Source organism: Alligator sinensis, unplaced genomic scaffold (genome assembly GCF_000455745.1).
Source record: "Alligator sinensis unplaced genomic scaffold, ASM45574v1 scaffold1322_1, whole genome shotgun sequence".
NCBI lineage: Eukaryota > Metazoa > Chordata > Crocodylia > Alligatoridae > Alligator > Alligator sinensis.
The window spans coordinates 1,102,146-1,118,706 of record NW_005842116.1 but is presented as its reverse complement, the minus strand read 5'-3'; the positions used below and the strand labels follow the sequence as shown (position 1 = coordinate 1,118,706).

The following is a 16,561-nucleotide window of genomic DNA, read 5'->3' as shown; positions in this document are numbered from 1 at the left end:
CACCTGCAGCCCACCCTCACCTACTGGAGCGTCTTCTTCAGCTTCGGGCTCTGCCTCGCCTTCCTGGGGCCCACGCTGCTGGACCTGCGCTGCCAGACGCACAGCTCGCTGCTGCAGCTCACCTGGGTCTTCTTCTCGCAGCAGTTCTGCCTCCTGCTCGGCAGCTGCCTTGGCGGCCTCTTCAAGCGCACGTAAGACCCCGGGCATCGCTGCCCTTCCCTCCTCACTGCTCTGCCGGCTTCCCCCGGCCCCCCCAGGCTCTTCCCCCAAAGGACCGGGTCGCCTGTCCTCCCCCCCGGAGAGGCAAGGTGGCCCCCGGCCCCACACTGGCACCCCGCACCCTCCCTCCACAGCAGCCCTGGGGTCTGTGCCTCGGAGCAGAGAGCCGGGTTCAGCCCCTTCTTTGGCAGGACCCTCTCCCCAGGGCCAGGCCAGCGCAGCGTGGGATCACACAAAAAGGGTACATAGAAAGGTAGGAGTTGGGCTGCCCGCAGAGCCGGCGGGGTCGTGGCAGACGCCAAGCACAGTGCTCGGGTCTCGGAAACGCACCCTGGGCAGCGGCGGCGGGAAAAGCAGGTGCCCAGCGGCAGCGCCGATCGGTTATTGAGCGTGTCCCTATTGCCTCAACCTGCTGCTGTAAAGATCAGCCCTGTGCATCTTTGATGCAGTTCTCTTCAGAGCCTCTGAACAGTGTTGCTCAACTGCTCTCGACTCAGGAGAGAGCCCTGACTAACACCTGCGAAGAGCTCGGGGACAGCACCTGCGAGCTCCGTGTCCCAGCTGGGACGTGCTGAGCTGCCGTGGGGACGCTGTGTAGAGGAGCCGGAGCGCTTGTTGGGAGCCTAGGCAGGGTGGAGGTGATTCTGTCCCTGAAGGCTGGGGCCTTGGCTGCGAGACTGAGCTCCCCAGCGTGCCGGGGGCGGTGTGTGCTGGAAGGGGGACAGTGCCGTGGGAAGCTTGCCCTGCCGCTGCGGTGGAGAGATTTCAGGCTGCCCAGGCCAGCAGTCCAGCACCTCTTGCCAGCTCTCAGGCTGGTGCATATACGCTAGAAGGGGCAATGAGGGGGAAAACACGGCCCCACTGCTCTCTTCATCCCAAATGTCAGATTCAAACCGAGCTTCTTACCTGGGCTGCGTGCACCTCGACAGGGTTTCTAGGAATGGGCTTTGGCAACAGTTGTTTTTAGCTTTCCATGCTGTCACCTGCTGACAACGAATGGCAAATTGAGCAGCCTGCTCTGCCTTACTGAGCAGGACCCTGTTTTCAGGGGCTGTTCCTGGCAGGCTTTGGCACCGTGCACATGCCAGCCGCTGAAACTGGTCAGAAAGTGCTGGGTACGCTAGGGAGCAGGATACATTTCCCATGAGCTCAAGTTGCATGGGTCAGCAACACGGGGTCCCTAACCTGAATGTACACCAGCAAGCTCCAGCTTTAGCTACGTAAAGCTCCTTTTGCAGGTGACAGCATCTCCACTGTACACGGCAGCTTGTCTCAAAGCAGAGATTGTCCAAACGACACAGAAATAAAGGGGATAAGCCAGGAACTTGTGGCTCCCATTTATGTGCTCCAAGCCTCCTCCGATCAGGAGAGGTGAAAGCTGCTGCTAGATGTCCTGGAGACCCCGTTTATACTGCTACTGTTGCAGGCAAGACAAGAGACCTGGTTCTAATTTACTGTGTAGACGCAATCTAGACTTTGTTCCTTTTTGGCACTAACTCCTTATTATGGCTCTGTCCCACCTGTCCTCCAAAATGAAATGGCAAGTCAAGGCACAGCTGCTCTGTTACCAGGCCCTCTGATTTGGCTGTAACCCTGGCATAGACGGAGCCTGAGATGTTCCTGGGGCTCCTCTGGCCAGAAAGCTTAACACTGGGTCACCCTTTGTGCTCTTGTGTGAGCAGGCTGAGATCTGGGGGTCAGCGCGTGTGCGACTGAGCGCAGAACGGGGCTCCTGCGATTCAGGGTGCAACTCGGCTGTCCTGTGCTTGCAGCCCCCCTGGTCCTGCTCCATTCAAATAGAATAGTCAAATTTAGGAGCAGTAAAAGGGCCTCAAACCATGAAAAATGCCATAGCCGTCTTGTCCATCCTAGACACCCTTGCACTGATCTTATTCTATTAATTTTCTCTTCCTCCAACGGGTCGGAGATGCTGTGATGAAACTTCAGGGAGAGGAATAGGCCATATTAAGCTGTTCTTGCTTCTTTCCCAGATGTGAAGAAGGGCACCAAGTGAAAAGCTTTTTCAGGCACCTCTCCTAGCTGTAGAGTTGGTCTAGTGAAAGATATGACCGAGCAGATGTGGCTTCTTGCATATCTCTGGAAGGAATGATGTTCCATTACTTAGACTACTGGGATATTTTCTTATGACTCAGTGTGTTCACAATTTGCATCGTGTTGTGGTGTGGTTTGGAAGAACAGCTCTTTACAAGGTGATGTGAGCTATAATTCCTCTCGCTGGAGGTTTCATGCTATGGATCAAGCCGTAGCACTTCATTTGTTTGGAGAAATGCTAGATTTAATCCGGAGCACTGTAGCATCAGGGTAGGATCATAGGTACCTGCCCACGGGCTGTCTCTTTGCAAGCACTTGTGCGATTCATGGACGACTCAAAAGGCACAAATGGTTCTTATTGCATTGTATGCTTTGGGCCAGGCTGTGAGAGAGCAGAATGGGTTGGATATGCATCGGGAGTTTGTGGAAATCTGGCCTTCAGAGTTCTGGTGGGAGCTGCTGGGTGCTGAGCACTTCACCAGATCTGGCCCTGGGATGCTTAGGAGCTTAAACAGAAAACCTGGCAGCGGGCAGGGAACACTGGGCATCCAGCCCTGAGCTCCTGAGAAGCAGCCCTGCTCTCTTCCCTCTCATTTTTCACTACCCCCATACCTCCTTGCTGCTAGGTAGGTTAGGACTGATCCTACTCTCCTGTGAACTCTCCTGGCACTCTTCTGCGCTGCCTGGCAAGGCCTGGCTGGTTCCTTTTCTGTTGCTCCTGAGCCCCTTTTTGCTTTAACCTGCTGGACACTGCATCTGTCCTGAGAGGTATCGCCTGCTCTCCTGCAGCCCCACTCCAGGATCCTGTCCGTCTCTGGCCTGCACCAGCTGCTTCAGAGGCAGCTGCAGGAAACTCTGTAGCAGGCAGCTGTATCCGAATGACAGGTAATTCATCCCTGCCAACGCAGGCTTGTCCTGACCCATGAGCAAGAGCCGCCCACACCTGTGAGCACGAGGCTGCACAGCTTTTCCCCCAGCTCCCTTTGGATTCAGATGAAGGTGTGGATGCTCCTCACTTGTGAAAATCCTGCGTGTCCAAGAATCCCTTTGCACCCTGCTGAAATGCACCTCCTTGAGGTCGGCAGGCTACAGATGAGTGCGTAGAGCAGCGCTCTGCGATGGCTGAGCACTGCATCCCCATGCAGCCAGCTGGGGAGGCAGCACAAGTCACGCGGACCAGCTGGCAGCATTCAGATAAAACCCACCCATGGGATGTGGGCCTTAGCTGAAAGTCTTGCATGTGCCTCGCACGGGATTGCTTTAAAGGGGGCTGGGAGTTGCAGAGGGACCTGCCGGCTTAACTTTCAAGGGAAGCCTGAATCCCGCTTCGTCTTGCGTGGCACTCTCTTGGTACAGGCCTGCTCTCAAACTGCTCGGCTTGGGGTTCAGGGTTGGGAAGGGAGAAGGGCCTCCATCTCGGTCCATGGCAGGGCTGGCAGCGGTTGGTTCCAGGGGCCCTATGGAGCAGCGGGGCTGTAATTAGTGATAAATTGCCAGAGGTGGAAATTTTTGCTCCTTTCTTTAAAAAAAAAAAAAAAAAAAAATCTGGATCATTTTAGTGCTTTTTCAGGGCATGCATAAATTAGCAATTAATGTTTAACCTGGTAATGGAGGTACTGTCTAACCAAGCCCAGGCAGCGTGGCAGTTGTTTTGCTGGTGCTGCAGAACATGACATGCATTTCTGGGATTTCTTGGTGCATGTTTCCACGGTCTCTTCAGGCCTCGTATTCACCAGCTGCTCATACCTCCCTCTTATTCCCCCAAAGGGCCCTGCACGCCCTCGAGGGTGCTGCCTCGTTCCTCAATGCTGGAGGCTCCTCTTATTTACTTGCTGGTTTTCCCCTCGGTAGCGCTGGGCCTTGCAGCTCTGTTGTTCAGGTTTAAACGCAGTGTTTAACTCCCTCCTCCTCCCAGCTTGTGGATGAGGGCTCTAAAAGGAAAAAGCAATGAAGTGAAAAGAAAAGGGGGGGGGGGGGGGGAAACAAAGCGAGGCCCTTTGAGATGGGGGACCCTTGGAAACGCGCTGAATTTGAATGCGTGGAGTCGAGCTCGCAGGTGAGGAGGCCCCCGAGTCTGCAGTCGGCGTGCACCAGCCAGCAGCACAGGGAAGGAAACTTGCTCGTTTCTGCCTAACAGTCAAGGGTGGTGCAAAAAATCCTAGCTGTGCCTCTTCTTTCACAGATGGGGAAACCAAGGCACAGAAAAGTGCTGCAACAGGCCACGCCGCTAGCAACCAGTGGCCCGAGCTGGGCTGTGGGTGCCCTGCTTTCTACAGCCTGCTGCGTCCTCTTCTCTGAAGGGGCTCAGTGAGGCCAGGAGCTGGGCTCAGGAATTGGTGCCAGTCTTTTGGACTTGACAGGTGCCCGCCCTGGGCTGTTGCCCATTTGGTGGTGGGGGGGCTAGGACATGATTTGTGCTCATATCCTTTTAGCAAACAAATGATGTGCCCTGCCAGCCTCTGCAAACATGCCCGCCTCTGTTGCACCAGCTCACATGGCAGGTGTCCCCGATGCTAGCCCCTCTTGCCTGCAGACATCCTGGAGGGTCTTTCCTCCCCCCTGTGAGCAGCCAGGGAGCGATGCTCTCACCAGAAGCCAGCAGGTGTTTTACTGGAGTGGGAAGGCTTGAACAGGGCCCAAGTGCCTGTCTGTCTTGCAGGGGGAGACACGCCTGTGCTCCTCATTCTTTGCTTTGACTTTGCAATCCCACATTTTGCTAGTCTCGATCCCCTCAGCGCTTTGCTGTCTGGTCTCAGCTTCCTTCCTCCCTTCCTTCCTGCCTCCAGACTTGGCGGCTTTCTGGCAGCACCGTGCCAACCTGAGCTCTGTTCTCAAATGAGCTGGCCAGCTTTCCCTCCACCGCAAGGGCAGCCTTGCTCCCCGATTGCCTCACAGCCATCCCGACAGCAGGCCGGGAGGGCTCTGGCATCGTGTGATGTAACCCACTCGCCTGCCTCACCGCTGGCATCCTTGGAGCTTTTCTCCAAGGAAAGGGGAAGCGCCCAACCCCGTCTGCCTGTCACCGGGGTGCACTGAATAGACCATGTCTATGGTGAGCGCAACCCAGCCGTGTGAGAAGGGAGCCTGGGTCTGCACTGGGGGACGAGGAGGCCTGGAGAGCTGGCACTCCTGGCCAGGGCACTTCTAGCACCACGAGCAAGACGGGAAGGGGGAGCAACAAATGTTCCTGTTGTAGGAGCGCCCTGCTCAGGGAAGAGCCCCCTCCGCAGAGCTGCTTGAGCCTGGAAAAGAGGCCAAGCTGGTGATGTGATACAGATAAACCAGGGGTACACATCATCCATGGTGGAAAGAGCTGGCCCTAAGGTTTAGGCCCTGGGGAGGAGGGCAGATCACCACCACACCGGGCAATTGTTTCAGGCTCTCTGCAGCCTCAGGCAGGCTTTGTGGCATCGTCTGTGAACCTCTGGCATGCTGGGTCATGCCTGGACCGTTCTTTCCACAACCACGTGCTCCAGACACTTCCTTCAAATGAGGGGCCTGCAGGGTGCTAGAGGACCTGTGGGGTGGGCTGGCACATGGCTGCATGCTGCGGTGACTGTGTGCATCCCCACACCGTCGGGGAGCCAGCCTCTCCAGAGCGGAGGGCACATCCCACCTGGTACCTGGTGCCCGGCATCTCCTCCAGCTGTCCTCCAACCATCTCCTCCAGTTGTCTCCTTGGCATGTCTCCTCCAGCCGTCCTCCAGGTGCTTATGTAAATGCCACTAGATTAGAGCTCCCAGCCCTGGAGTGGCCACGGAGATTATCGCCTCTCCATGCAAGCATTGCTGGAGATCATGGGACATGATCACGAGGCCTTTTTGTGCAAGGCCCAGGGTGGAGTTGGCAGGGAAGGGTAGCTGCGGCACTTGGCACACTTCTTCCTGAACTCCAGCATGCTAGCATCCAAGACTTGTGCTCATAGAGGGACCTTTACAGGCCTGGTATCACAAAGGGCAGCAGCAAGTAGCATGTGGGTCTTGTCAGCCTTTAAATAAAAAAATCAGTGGCCCCAGGACCAGAATCCAAGCTGACTTCCCCCAGCTCAGGCAGCCCTTTTGCATCCTCGCCACCGCAGGAGAATGTGGGCTCAGCTCTTCGTGTTGCTTTTGGTCCTTAATGCCTCTGAGCCTGGTAGGGGGTCCATCAACACACCGCACCTCTGGTACTATTTGGTACCGTCAGCTGGTTGCAGCTTGCCGCTGTGGTTGACCTGGGGTAGCATTACTAGGCTGCACGTGTGACTTATTGCCCCACTTCGCTTCCCCGACCCTGTCCATCTCTCCTTCCCTCCCCTGCCACATTTCAGGCCACCGATCTGATTCACAAGGAGCCCAGTTTTCTGGCCCGGGTGAAGCCAGAGGTCAGATGAGGTGAGCACTGGAATGGCCTGGAAATGCACAGAAGTGAATCCAAGGGCCAAACCGTGACCCACCTGGGCACAATTGGGTCCACACATCCTTTGGCTGTTAAAGGTGCCCATGTCTAAGTCCTTTCCTTAGCCTGCAGTCAGCTTAGCGCACAGCACCTGCACTGTGACCAAGCTGTTATGCTCTCGTGGGCGCAAATCCCTGTTTGCAGAACAGGGATGCAGCTGGTAGGGGGGTGGCGGGAGCAAGCTGACTTACTCGGTCTTCTCCTGATGCTAACGGCTCCTTTCCTTCCCTCTCCCTGGCTCAGGTTGGCCCAGTCCCTGATCGCGCTCTTTGCATCCTCCCTCGCCATCTCCGTGGTCTTTGCCATCATCCCCCTGTGCCACAATGTGGTGCTGCTGGCTGTGGTCATGGCTGTGGCAGGGCTTGCCATGGGGTGTATCGACACCATCGCCAACATGCAGCTGGTGAAGATCTATCAGAAGGACTCGGCCGTCTTCCTGCAGGTGAGGCAAGGGTGCTGGCCTCCCCGCCAGGCTGAAGTGCTGCAGCCACACTTCCTTGGAGGAGGAGGAGGAGGTGGCAGGGCCCTCAGTGGCATGCATTTGTCCTCTCTTCCAGGCCCTTCACTTCTTCGTGGGCTTTGGAGCCCTGCTGAGCCCGCTGATAGCCGACCCCTTCCTCTCAGAGTCCAACTGCATCCAGTCCAACGCCACGCTCAACGCCACCAGCAACCTCCCCCACATCCGCAAGTCCCTGGTCCCCCATCACCCCGGGAACTTCTCGCACTACGACCTGCCCATGGAAGGAGTGGTGGTGACGCGCGTGTCCTATGCCTTCTGGATCATGGCCCTGATCAACGTAGGTACCGCGGTGCGGGCGGCTGCACCTGTCACCGGAAACGCTGCCTCTCGGGGCTTCTCTCCCTCTGCCCTTTCCCCTCACTCCCATGGCTTTCCTACCCCTGGCATCAGAGGAATGGGCTAAGGACCCAGACTGGCCCTGATACTGTGCTGAAGCCAAGGCTGTGGAGAGGCTCAGCAGCCTGGGGCTGAGTGCCCCCTCTATAGTGATGGAGACAGCTGGTAACGCCATCCACCTGCCCCTTGCAAATCACGGTTGGCACAAAACTGCGGTGGCTAGTTCCTTGTAGTAAGGTGGATTTAAGGGTCTGTCCTTTACCGCCATGCTACATCCCGATTGCAAATCAAGCCAGCAGCGAGATGCTGGCAGCCCCTTCGGCCCCTGCCGGGAGCTGCAGTTCACCCTGGTTCTCAGCCCTCCTCTCTCATACCAGAGCCAGACCGGGCCCGTGTGGGGAGCAGGGGTCACCACAGAGGTCGGGCAGGCAGCTCAGCCAGCCGGCACAGCACGTGTGACACAGCTGGTGAATATTCAGACAGAGAAGCAGGATGGTTGCCAGCTCTCGCTGGGCTTCCAGCTTGCACTGGTATGGAGCCTCTGAAGCAAGGCCCTCAGGCTAGCCCCTTTGCCTGCCTTGCTCTGTGCAGGGTGGGGGCAGTTTAATACACCATGGGGGTGTTTCCGAGCTGCTCTGGCTCTAGGGTGGCACGGGGCAGTGGGATGTTGTCTTCAAAGCTCTGCAGCACATTTCTGGGGGATGCAGTTGGGAAGCAGGGTATAAAGCATCCCAGCTCCAGCAGCCACTGGGTGCTGTCATGGGGGAGAGCGGATGCTGTGCTCTCTCCTTGAAGGGCATGGCTATCAGCCCCACCTCACGCTGAGGCTACTGTCTGATGCCAGCAGAGGGAAATGGGGTCCTGGTGGACCGGTGCTTGAATAGGGCACCTCTGGTGAGTGCTGCAGGGAGCTGGGCTTGGTGACGTGGTAGGTGATATTTTTTCCTCCAGAAGCAGTGTGGCATTGCATCGTGGTGCTAGGGGATGGTCTCTTGAGCGAGATGCAAGACACCACATCTGCCCCTTGCAGAGAGCACCAGGAGAGACCCATGGTGCTATCTGCAAGGGGAGCTGCTGTTGCCCACTATGCACCAACCTGGGAGTGGGGAACAACATCCCGCCCCTGTCAGCTCCAAGGGCTTTTGCTTCCAGTCCCTGGCGGCTTGGCAGAGGGTTGTCACTGCCACGCTACTTCCTTGGTGGCAGAAGCAGCGTGTGTGTGTGACTGCGTCTCCAGGCAAGAAGCACGGCCTTTCCAGCGATAAGAGCCAGGGGTTGTGCTTGATGCCGATGACACGAGCCTGGCTTGGATGAGGGCCAGCAGAGCAGAGCGAGTGACTGCTTGTAGGATGAACAGGGCAGCGTCTCACGAGCTCCCGCGGGGAGAGGAGCGTTCTGCGCGGCCGGGAAGATGAGAACCGCGGGTCTCCAGCGGAGCGTGTCACGTTGCTCTGGCCCCAACAAGCTACACGAGAGCTGACCTCACATCACTCTCTTCCACTGCAAGAATGCTTTTCTCCCACCTCTGTTTCAGTTCAAACTGCTGCTGACAAGCTGCTAGGAAAATCAATGCAGGTAGTGTCCACTGCTTTGCATCCTCTCAGGGTTCAGTCACTTCTGTGCCATAGCTTAGATTTCTTCTGTTTTCACCTGGCCGCTCCGGGATGGATGCAAACGGATCGCAGTGCATCTTCCAGCTGGTTGCTTTTGGACTCAGGTCTTTGCAGCAATTTGGCTGTCCTCGTCATGTCAGCTCAAAAAGCCAAATGAGCGGTATCAAGAGTGTCATTGCAGCAGAGCTGAAAGGGATGCCGTGTCCCCAGGGGAGAACCCAGCTTTTGTTCTCTCTCTGTGTGCTGTGGGAGAGACGCTTTTAATTCCACCAGTCTTACTATTTTCTGAGTTGAGGAACAATATGTGCAAAGGCAGCCTTCAGTGTGAGCTGTTAGCACAAAGCAGCTCACGTATGCATGTAAGCATTGTTCGCAGTCAGTTTAATTAGCGTTGCGGACCAGCTCTGTTCCCAAGGAAGTTGATGGGAGTTCGACTGGCCTCCAAGCACGCTTGAGTTTCCAAAACAGCCCCCCACGGGTTTCCTGGTGTCCAGGTTCCTGTGTTGGATGAACCACATTTTCACACATGGCTTGTGTAGGTGACTTTGCAACCGCTCAACTTGCGACTGAAGTTGGTGGCAGGTCCACAAACTCAAGTCCTGCTTAGGGTGATGGTGGGGCTGCCCCCGTGGCATGAAGAAGGGACAAACTGAAGGGAAAGCTGAGCAGCAGGATGCTGCTTGCACGCAATCCTCTTCCTCCATGTGTCTTGTCCCAAAGCAGAGTGCCTTGTTCTCTTTGCCAAGATGTTCAGAGGCCCCCGGGCTCACCCTTGGCCTGCATATGGGGTTATAAAACCCAGACCAGACACGCAAGGTTGGAGTTGGCGCTCGTTTTGCCACGTTTCAGGGACGGCAGGCGCGTGAAGCCAGTGAACAGCCAGAAGGGTTAGATAAAGGATTGGATAACAGGAACCAGGCAAAAGGCCAGGAAAGCACGTGACGGAGACCCTTCGTGGTCTAGCATCCCCTTCTCAGACCGTGCCGATGCCTGGTCCTCCAGAGGCGAGTGCAAGGAGTTCCCAGAGGCATTCGTCATCCCAGCCTTCGCTGTCAAGAGACTCACAAAGCCCAGAGGCACGAGGCGTCAAGTCGCTACCGGCTAAAATGCAGCAAGGCGTTTAAAGATTTAGGAACATTTCTGGGCCCAGGTGGGTTCTTGAGCTCTCGCTCTCGCAGTACCACAAGCACGCTGACAGTCGGTTCAGATGAAAGGAGTCCAGCCTCCGCCAAACACAATAGAAGAAGCTTGGCAGAGAGCAGCAAGGAAATCAGGCAGGTCTTGCCTGAAAGCAGCAAGCACCCAGGAGAGAGAAATGACTACATTCAAGCTAGGACTGCGCGGTGAAAGAGAGCCGACTGCAGAAGCGGCCACATTTTTAGGAGGAACGTTTTGCTCTGGAAAGCCTCTATTTAAATACTTCCTAGGACCAGGTCTACACTGACATTTTTGACCAGGAAAAGATGGAAATAAGAGCTTCAGCTTTTGTGTTTGGTTTCAGTAACGTGGAAACGCTTCGTTTTGACTCTGTCATTTCAACTGCAATATTTAAGATATGTTTATACATTTCCCTCTCGGTTTTTTTAAAAATTTTTCTGAACACTGTTGAAAAAAAATAGGCATTTAACCGATCGGGATGAAATGACTTCAACGTTTTCAAGCTGAAGCCCAAATTTTTCATTCTGTGAGAGGCGAAGCCAAAACTTGCAGTTTTGGAAGAAAAACAAATTTGTAAAAAACCTGTCAGAATTTCCGACAAAACAGAATCCCATTTTCCGACCAGCTGTCGCAGGCTGGGTATCAGCAAAATTTCCTGAGCGAGGGATCCGCTTCTTTGTCAAGTTATTTTCCCAAGGGAAGTGGTGGAAACTGCATTGTGTTTCGGCAGCGTTCAGAGTAGACGGGCTGGAATAGCAGGGAACAATCCTGTACGTTCAGGGCGAGGGACCAAAATAGACTCTCGAGAGGAGAGAGGACAAGGCTGATCATTGTGTTTACCTTCTGGAGGGGCCAGTTTGCCCAGTTTGAAATAATAGTTCATCAAGTGCTGCATGGCCAATGGAGGAGAAAAACAACCGCTGAGCTTATTGAGAGAGATTAATTGTAACCGCAGGAACAAACCGGGGAGTCTTTCTGCTTCCTCCAGGGGTCCAGCCCATCACAAGTTCCCAGCTAGATGCTAAGTTTAAACAACAATGGGCCCCATTCATCCATGCACTGCTGACGGCTGTGGGAGCTGCACCCAGAGGGAACGGTCTGTTGCCTGGCCGTGCCCATCCTGCTGCGGCCGGGATTCAGAGAGGCTGAGCTGCTCACGCAGGCTAGGAGGCATCTCCAGCGCCCGGCCATGAAATGCCCTTGAGTTTTGCAGCAGCCGTTCCTCCCTGGAGAGTTGTGTGCAGGCTCCCTGCAGGCACAGACTTATCTCTCAGCAAACCACTGCCAAGCAGCTCAGTAAGAAACCGGAGCTGCTCTTAGGAGCCAAGTAGCAAGTTCCTGTAATAAAGGCATCAGCCCTGCCCCTGTGTATCTTGGCAAACAAACCACCCCTGGGACTCGGTGTGGCTCATCGTCGTCGCTGTTTGAGCTCCTCTGTTGGGACGCGTGGAGGCATTAAAGTGAAGAGAGGCGCTGAGTACCTGCTGGTGGGGCGCTTTGTGAGCCCCCGGTTGCCTTTCTCCACTGGGCACATCTGGCAGCGAGGGTGGATTGGGCCCTTTGCCCAGACAGAATTCCCCTATGGAGCTGTTGCATTCATTTGTTTGTTCACGTGGTGCGGACACCCTGCCCTAGGCCCTCGCCCCACCCTGGTTTCAGCTACAGCAGCCTCTTCTTTCCCCTTAATGCAGCCAGGGCTTCATCCTCTCGCTGCCAGCATCAAAGGAAAGGGTGCATCTCAGCTCCAGCAGTGCAGGCTGCACATCAGGACCTCTGGGTTCAGTGTCTGCCTTGCAGTTGGGTGAGGCAGTCGGGTGCTGGGCATCACGGTTGTATTTTGCTCCAGAAGCAGCTGCTCACTCTGTGCAATGGTGGGTTTGAGTCGTGATCCAGGCCCATCACTTCCCATCAAGTATGCCTGTAAAGTATGCTAAGGATACGCGCTCAACTCCTACCCAAGTTTGGGTCTCTGCAGTGCTAGACACTGTACAGACCTGCAATGAGAACAAATCTTGCCCTGAAGATGCTAGTGTCAATGGGCAAAGAGCAAGAGAAGCCACAAATCATCCCTCCTGTTTGGCAGATGGGGCGATTGGATGCCCAGAGAGAGCAAGCGACTTATCTAGTGTCACGCAGGGGGTCTGGCAGGGAGACGGGGGTTTTCCCATGAGCTCCTGCCTTCCAGCTCCAGGGCTTTACCTGCAAGGTGGCCCCTCAGGCTGGGGGGTGCACGGTGCGATAACGGCCTGCACAGCCAAGGCCTCTCAGCTGCAATTAAAAGAGTAACCCCTGGTCCTGACCTCCGGAAGGACTAGAGCTGTCCAGCGAGCACGCTTGTACCTGGGACCAAACTGGCTGCTCCCATTCCTATTGTTCCCAGAACAATGGAGTCCTCATAAATTAATTCAAGGGAGAGAGAAAGGGGGGGGCGGGAAAAATCCTCCATACATTGAAATAGGAGCCCGGGCCAACAAAAGCCAGGAAGCCTGGAGCTGGTGCGCACACGGACTCACAGACATGGAGAAAACAAGCTGAGTGGCTGGAGCGGGACAGCGGGAGCTGTAACTTATGGATTTCCTGGCTTTCTCCCACGGTCTGTGCAGAATAAACAGGACTTTGGTTAAGGAGGAGGGGGGACTTTATTTAATTCCCTTTATTTTCTCTTGAAACAAAAAGAATGAGTCCCCCTGGATTTCTAGGCACCACCGTGTCGTGGGTGCGAGCGGCGTCCCCGGGGCGTGACGCCTTGCAAGGCAGCCACTGGAAGCACGACAGTGGCCTCTCCTGTATCTCCTGTGCCTCGTGCTCCCCTCTCCCCGCCTGGCCTGAGTTCTCCAGCCCCTTCCTCTCCTCTGCTCCCCTGTGAGCACTGCAATGCTGCATCTGCCCTTACTGAGAGCAGAGATCCTGGGAAACATCGCCCCACTGGCTGCCAAGATTTGGCTGGCCCAAATGAAAACCCCCATATTTCCGTCACCATCAAACCCCAGGGCTGTCCACAGGGAGAAGGGAAAACATTCCCCTTCTCGCTTGAGCTGGGCCAGACTCTTGTCCTGTTGCAGGTGCCCAGCCTAATGCTTCCAGAGAGAAAGAGATGGTGTTTGGCAAGGGTAGATGCATTGCACGTGCCTGGCGCAGCCCCCTAGGCGCGAGCGGAGCAGCCCCTATCCCCTCTGAAGAACATGTGCGCTCGTGTCGATGCCGAGCTTACCTGCCGTGTCCCTTGCTTCCCCAGCTGCCAGTCCCCATCGCCGTCTTCTTCCTGCTGTACAAGGAGAGGCTGGTGCCTTGCCTCAAGAGCAGCAGCCCCCCGCTGCTCTCCGCAGACGAGCTGGCGATGGAAACGCGCCCGGTCGAGAGGGACACGCTTTCCGCTGCGTCACGGACAGCCCAGCCGGACGGAGGTGAGAGGGGCGGCTCCTGTACCTCCTTCAGAGCAGGGGGGCCAAAGATGGGGCTACCAGCGAGATCCAGGGGAAGGTGCCACGGTGAAGCCAAGCCATCCGATGGGGTGGGCAGAGCAGCAGCATGCAAGAGCCCTGTGAGCCTTTGTGGGTTTCCTTGGCATGATCCACCCCAGCGGCTTCACCCAGTCTCCAGGGCAGGGAGCCCGGGCTCAGCTGGGTCCTGGTGTCTCTTTCCAGTGGTCCAGCTCAGCCCGTGGCTCCGTGGCATGCAGGGTTCCTGCAGCCTGTGCCTGCTCCTGAAAGCATTGGTAGGTGGGGAGTTTTCCCTCCAGAGCTGGCTCTTTACGCAGCACCTCAAAAGCTTCAGCCTAGGTCACTGTGCTGGGTTGTGTCCCTGAACATGGCTGGAGTCACTCTGTGGTGAAGAGCTTGTGGTCTGAAAAGAAAGGAGAGAGGATGGGAAGGGAAACAGAGGCAGAGGGAGAAGTGCCTCACTCTGGAGGACACAGCAGGTCAGTGGCAGAGCTGCAGGTAAGTCCCCTGAGTCAGTAGCAGAGCTGCGGATAACTTCTCTAGACTAGACGCAAAACTTTAGGTGGGTCTCAGCAACATTTCCTCTGATCCTACCAGGGTGACAGTGTTTCCATGCATTTGCTGCTGTATTTAAAATGACCAGGATCTGGGCCCTTATGGCCAGAGGTAAACCTGCAAAACCCTGGGACTCTGCCCCAGCTTTGGGCTCCCACAATGTGGAAGTGCCCCATTCCTTTGGGAAAGCAGAATTTGGGGCTCATAAGTCCTAGCTGCACGTGCCGGTGCGAGGAGAAACCAAGGGGAAGCAGATCACTAGTGGGACTAGGGGAATTTCAAAATGCTTTTAGCCCTCTGATGGTGGCAGTCGCACAAGCAAGAACGGTTCTTTCCTTGCAATGAAGAAAGCAAAGGGCTTGACTCTAAGGCAGAGGGAGTTAGGGGCAGGGAGGGGAGGAGCGAGGAAGTACCACAGGGTGGGGGCAGGAGACGGCAGCCCAGTCTGCACGGCCAGGCATGTGCAGACTCCAGCAAAACGCCCCAGTGTAGAGGTTGTGAGCCCAGTAACACCATGCTCATTGCAAGGGAGAGCTCATTTCATCTGTGAGCAGGGCTAGAAGCAGCTATGCCCGTGGAAAGCCCAGCTCTGCTGCATGGCAGCCTGGGCTAGTAAAATCCACTGGTGAAGTGCAGACATGGCTTGTCTAAGCAGGGTCCAAACATGTGAGCACCCCTGCCCTGAAATTGGATGCTAATGGAGACTTTCACTAACGAGCACGTGCTCTGAGGACAGGAAGGGGTGCCACGGTCTCATGACTCGAGGTTGCCGTTGCCCGTTTTTGCAGACGGTCATCTCCGCACCTTCGTTCTCTCCCCGGTGCCTGTTTGATATCGGCTAATCCCAGAGATTGACTTCTCCAGGGCAAGGCCAGCTGCTGCTGTGCGATCGTACAAAGGACAGCGGTGGGGCCCTGAGCTGCATTCAGAGTCCGGAGTCGGTCCTGCCATGGAAACTGTGGGCCCCGTCAGCTCGGCCCTTGTGATGTCTGCCCCCGAGCCAGCATTGAAATGCTCAGACCAGAGTTGTCGCTTGTTTGAAGAAGAGCAGACGCAGCTCCGATGGTTTTTTGGGAGCCCTTTTCTGCAGTGTCGGTTTTGATCCTGATTGGGCCCAAAGCACAAGCTGCTGGATGTCCCGAGAGCCCGAGCTGCCGAGACAACAGCTTGGCCAGGCCAGGATGCTTCTGAAGTGCTGTAGAAAGTCTAGCCCCGTGTGTTTGCCTTGCCCTACAGGGCCCTGAGGGATCCCTTTGTTCCCTTCCATTGTCCTGGAGCAGATAACGCAACAAATGCCCTGTGTGTGCCAGAGAAGCCTGGCTGGACTGATTTCCACCTAAGCTTTCCATTGTTTTTCACCCAGGGCACAACGACTTATTTAGCTGCTGCCAAAGCAAAAACTTCCGAGGGGCTTCTTATTCCTACTTCGCCGTGCACATCACGGGGGCCCTGGTCCTCTTCATGACAGATGGGATCACGGTAAGTCCCTGAAGCAAACTGCTCTCTCTCCCTAGGGGCTGGGTCTCCGGTGTGTCTATGTGGCAGTGATGGCCAGGACAGCACAGGTAGCTTGCACGCTGGTAGGCATCAAGCCATGCCAAGAGGGAGCTCAGCACAAGCTAACCCAGTGCCCAGCTGCTGAGCCTGCTTCTCATGAAGGTTTTGCAGCTGGCATCAAGCCCTGTGCTGCCACAGCTGGACTGCCGGCAGTGCAGGCTCCTGCATGTCGGCACAACAGTGGGAGGAATCATTTGCAATGACCCAGCCGTATCTCAGCAGTTGCATCCCTGCCGTGGCTGCTGGACCTGCTCTCTGGCAAGGCTCCCGACTCTACCTCCTAGAGGTGCCAAGCTGGGGAGCTGGCCCATGGCATGTGTCTGTGGTATGGTGGGACCATGCATTCACTCTGGGCTCCTAAGGGCCCCTTCCTGCCTCAGTCCATGCGGTCACTTTGGTTCCAGAGGCCTCAAATGCGGGCCCGTGACCTGGATGCCCAACCGGATACCCTTCAACGTGTCCCTCTCAAAGAGCAGGCGTTTAGTGCTGCTTCAAGCCTGCCCCATTGAAGGTGCCGTGGGTCCCCAGAGCAATTATGCTGCAATTAATACGTGCAGAGATCTGACCCTTCTCCTGCAAGCAGCTAGGCCTGGGAGGTGCAAAGGTGCTGTCCGTTTTCTCTGCAGGGGGAATACTCTGGGTTCATATACAGCTATGCCGTGGAGGAACCGCTC

At 55.9% G+C, this 16,561-nt stretch overlaps 1 protein-coding gene across 1 annotated transcript in view; it reads left to right on the top strand.

Annotated features, from left to right (window-relative positions):
* MFSD4A (major facilitator superfamily domain containing 4A) overlaps window positions 1–16,561 on the top strand; it is a gene marked incomplete at its 5' end in the record, with an annotated part of 23,674 nt that continues 7,113 nt past the window's right edge. The window contains 6 exon segments of the mRNA XM_006024792.3: window positions 1–191; window positions 6,952–7,150; window positions 7,266–7,505; window positions 13,571–13,739; window positions 15,694–15,809; window positions 16,514–16,561. The exon segment at window positions 16,514–16,561 is cut by the window's right edge and continues 21 nt beyond it. Of these exon segments, the coding sequence (XP_006024854.1) occupies window positions 1–191; window positions 6,952–7,150; window positions 7,266–7,505; window positions 13,571–13,739; window positions 15,694–15,809; window positions 16,514–16,561 (963 nt within the window).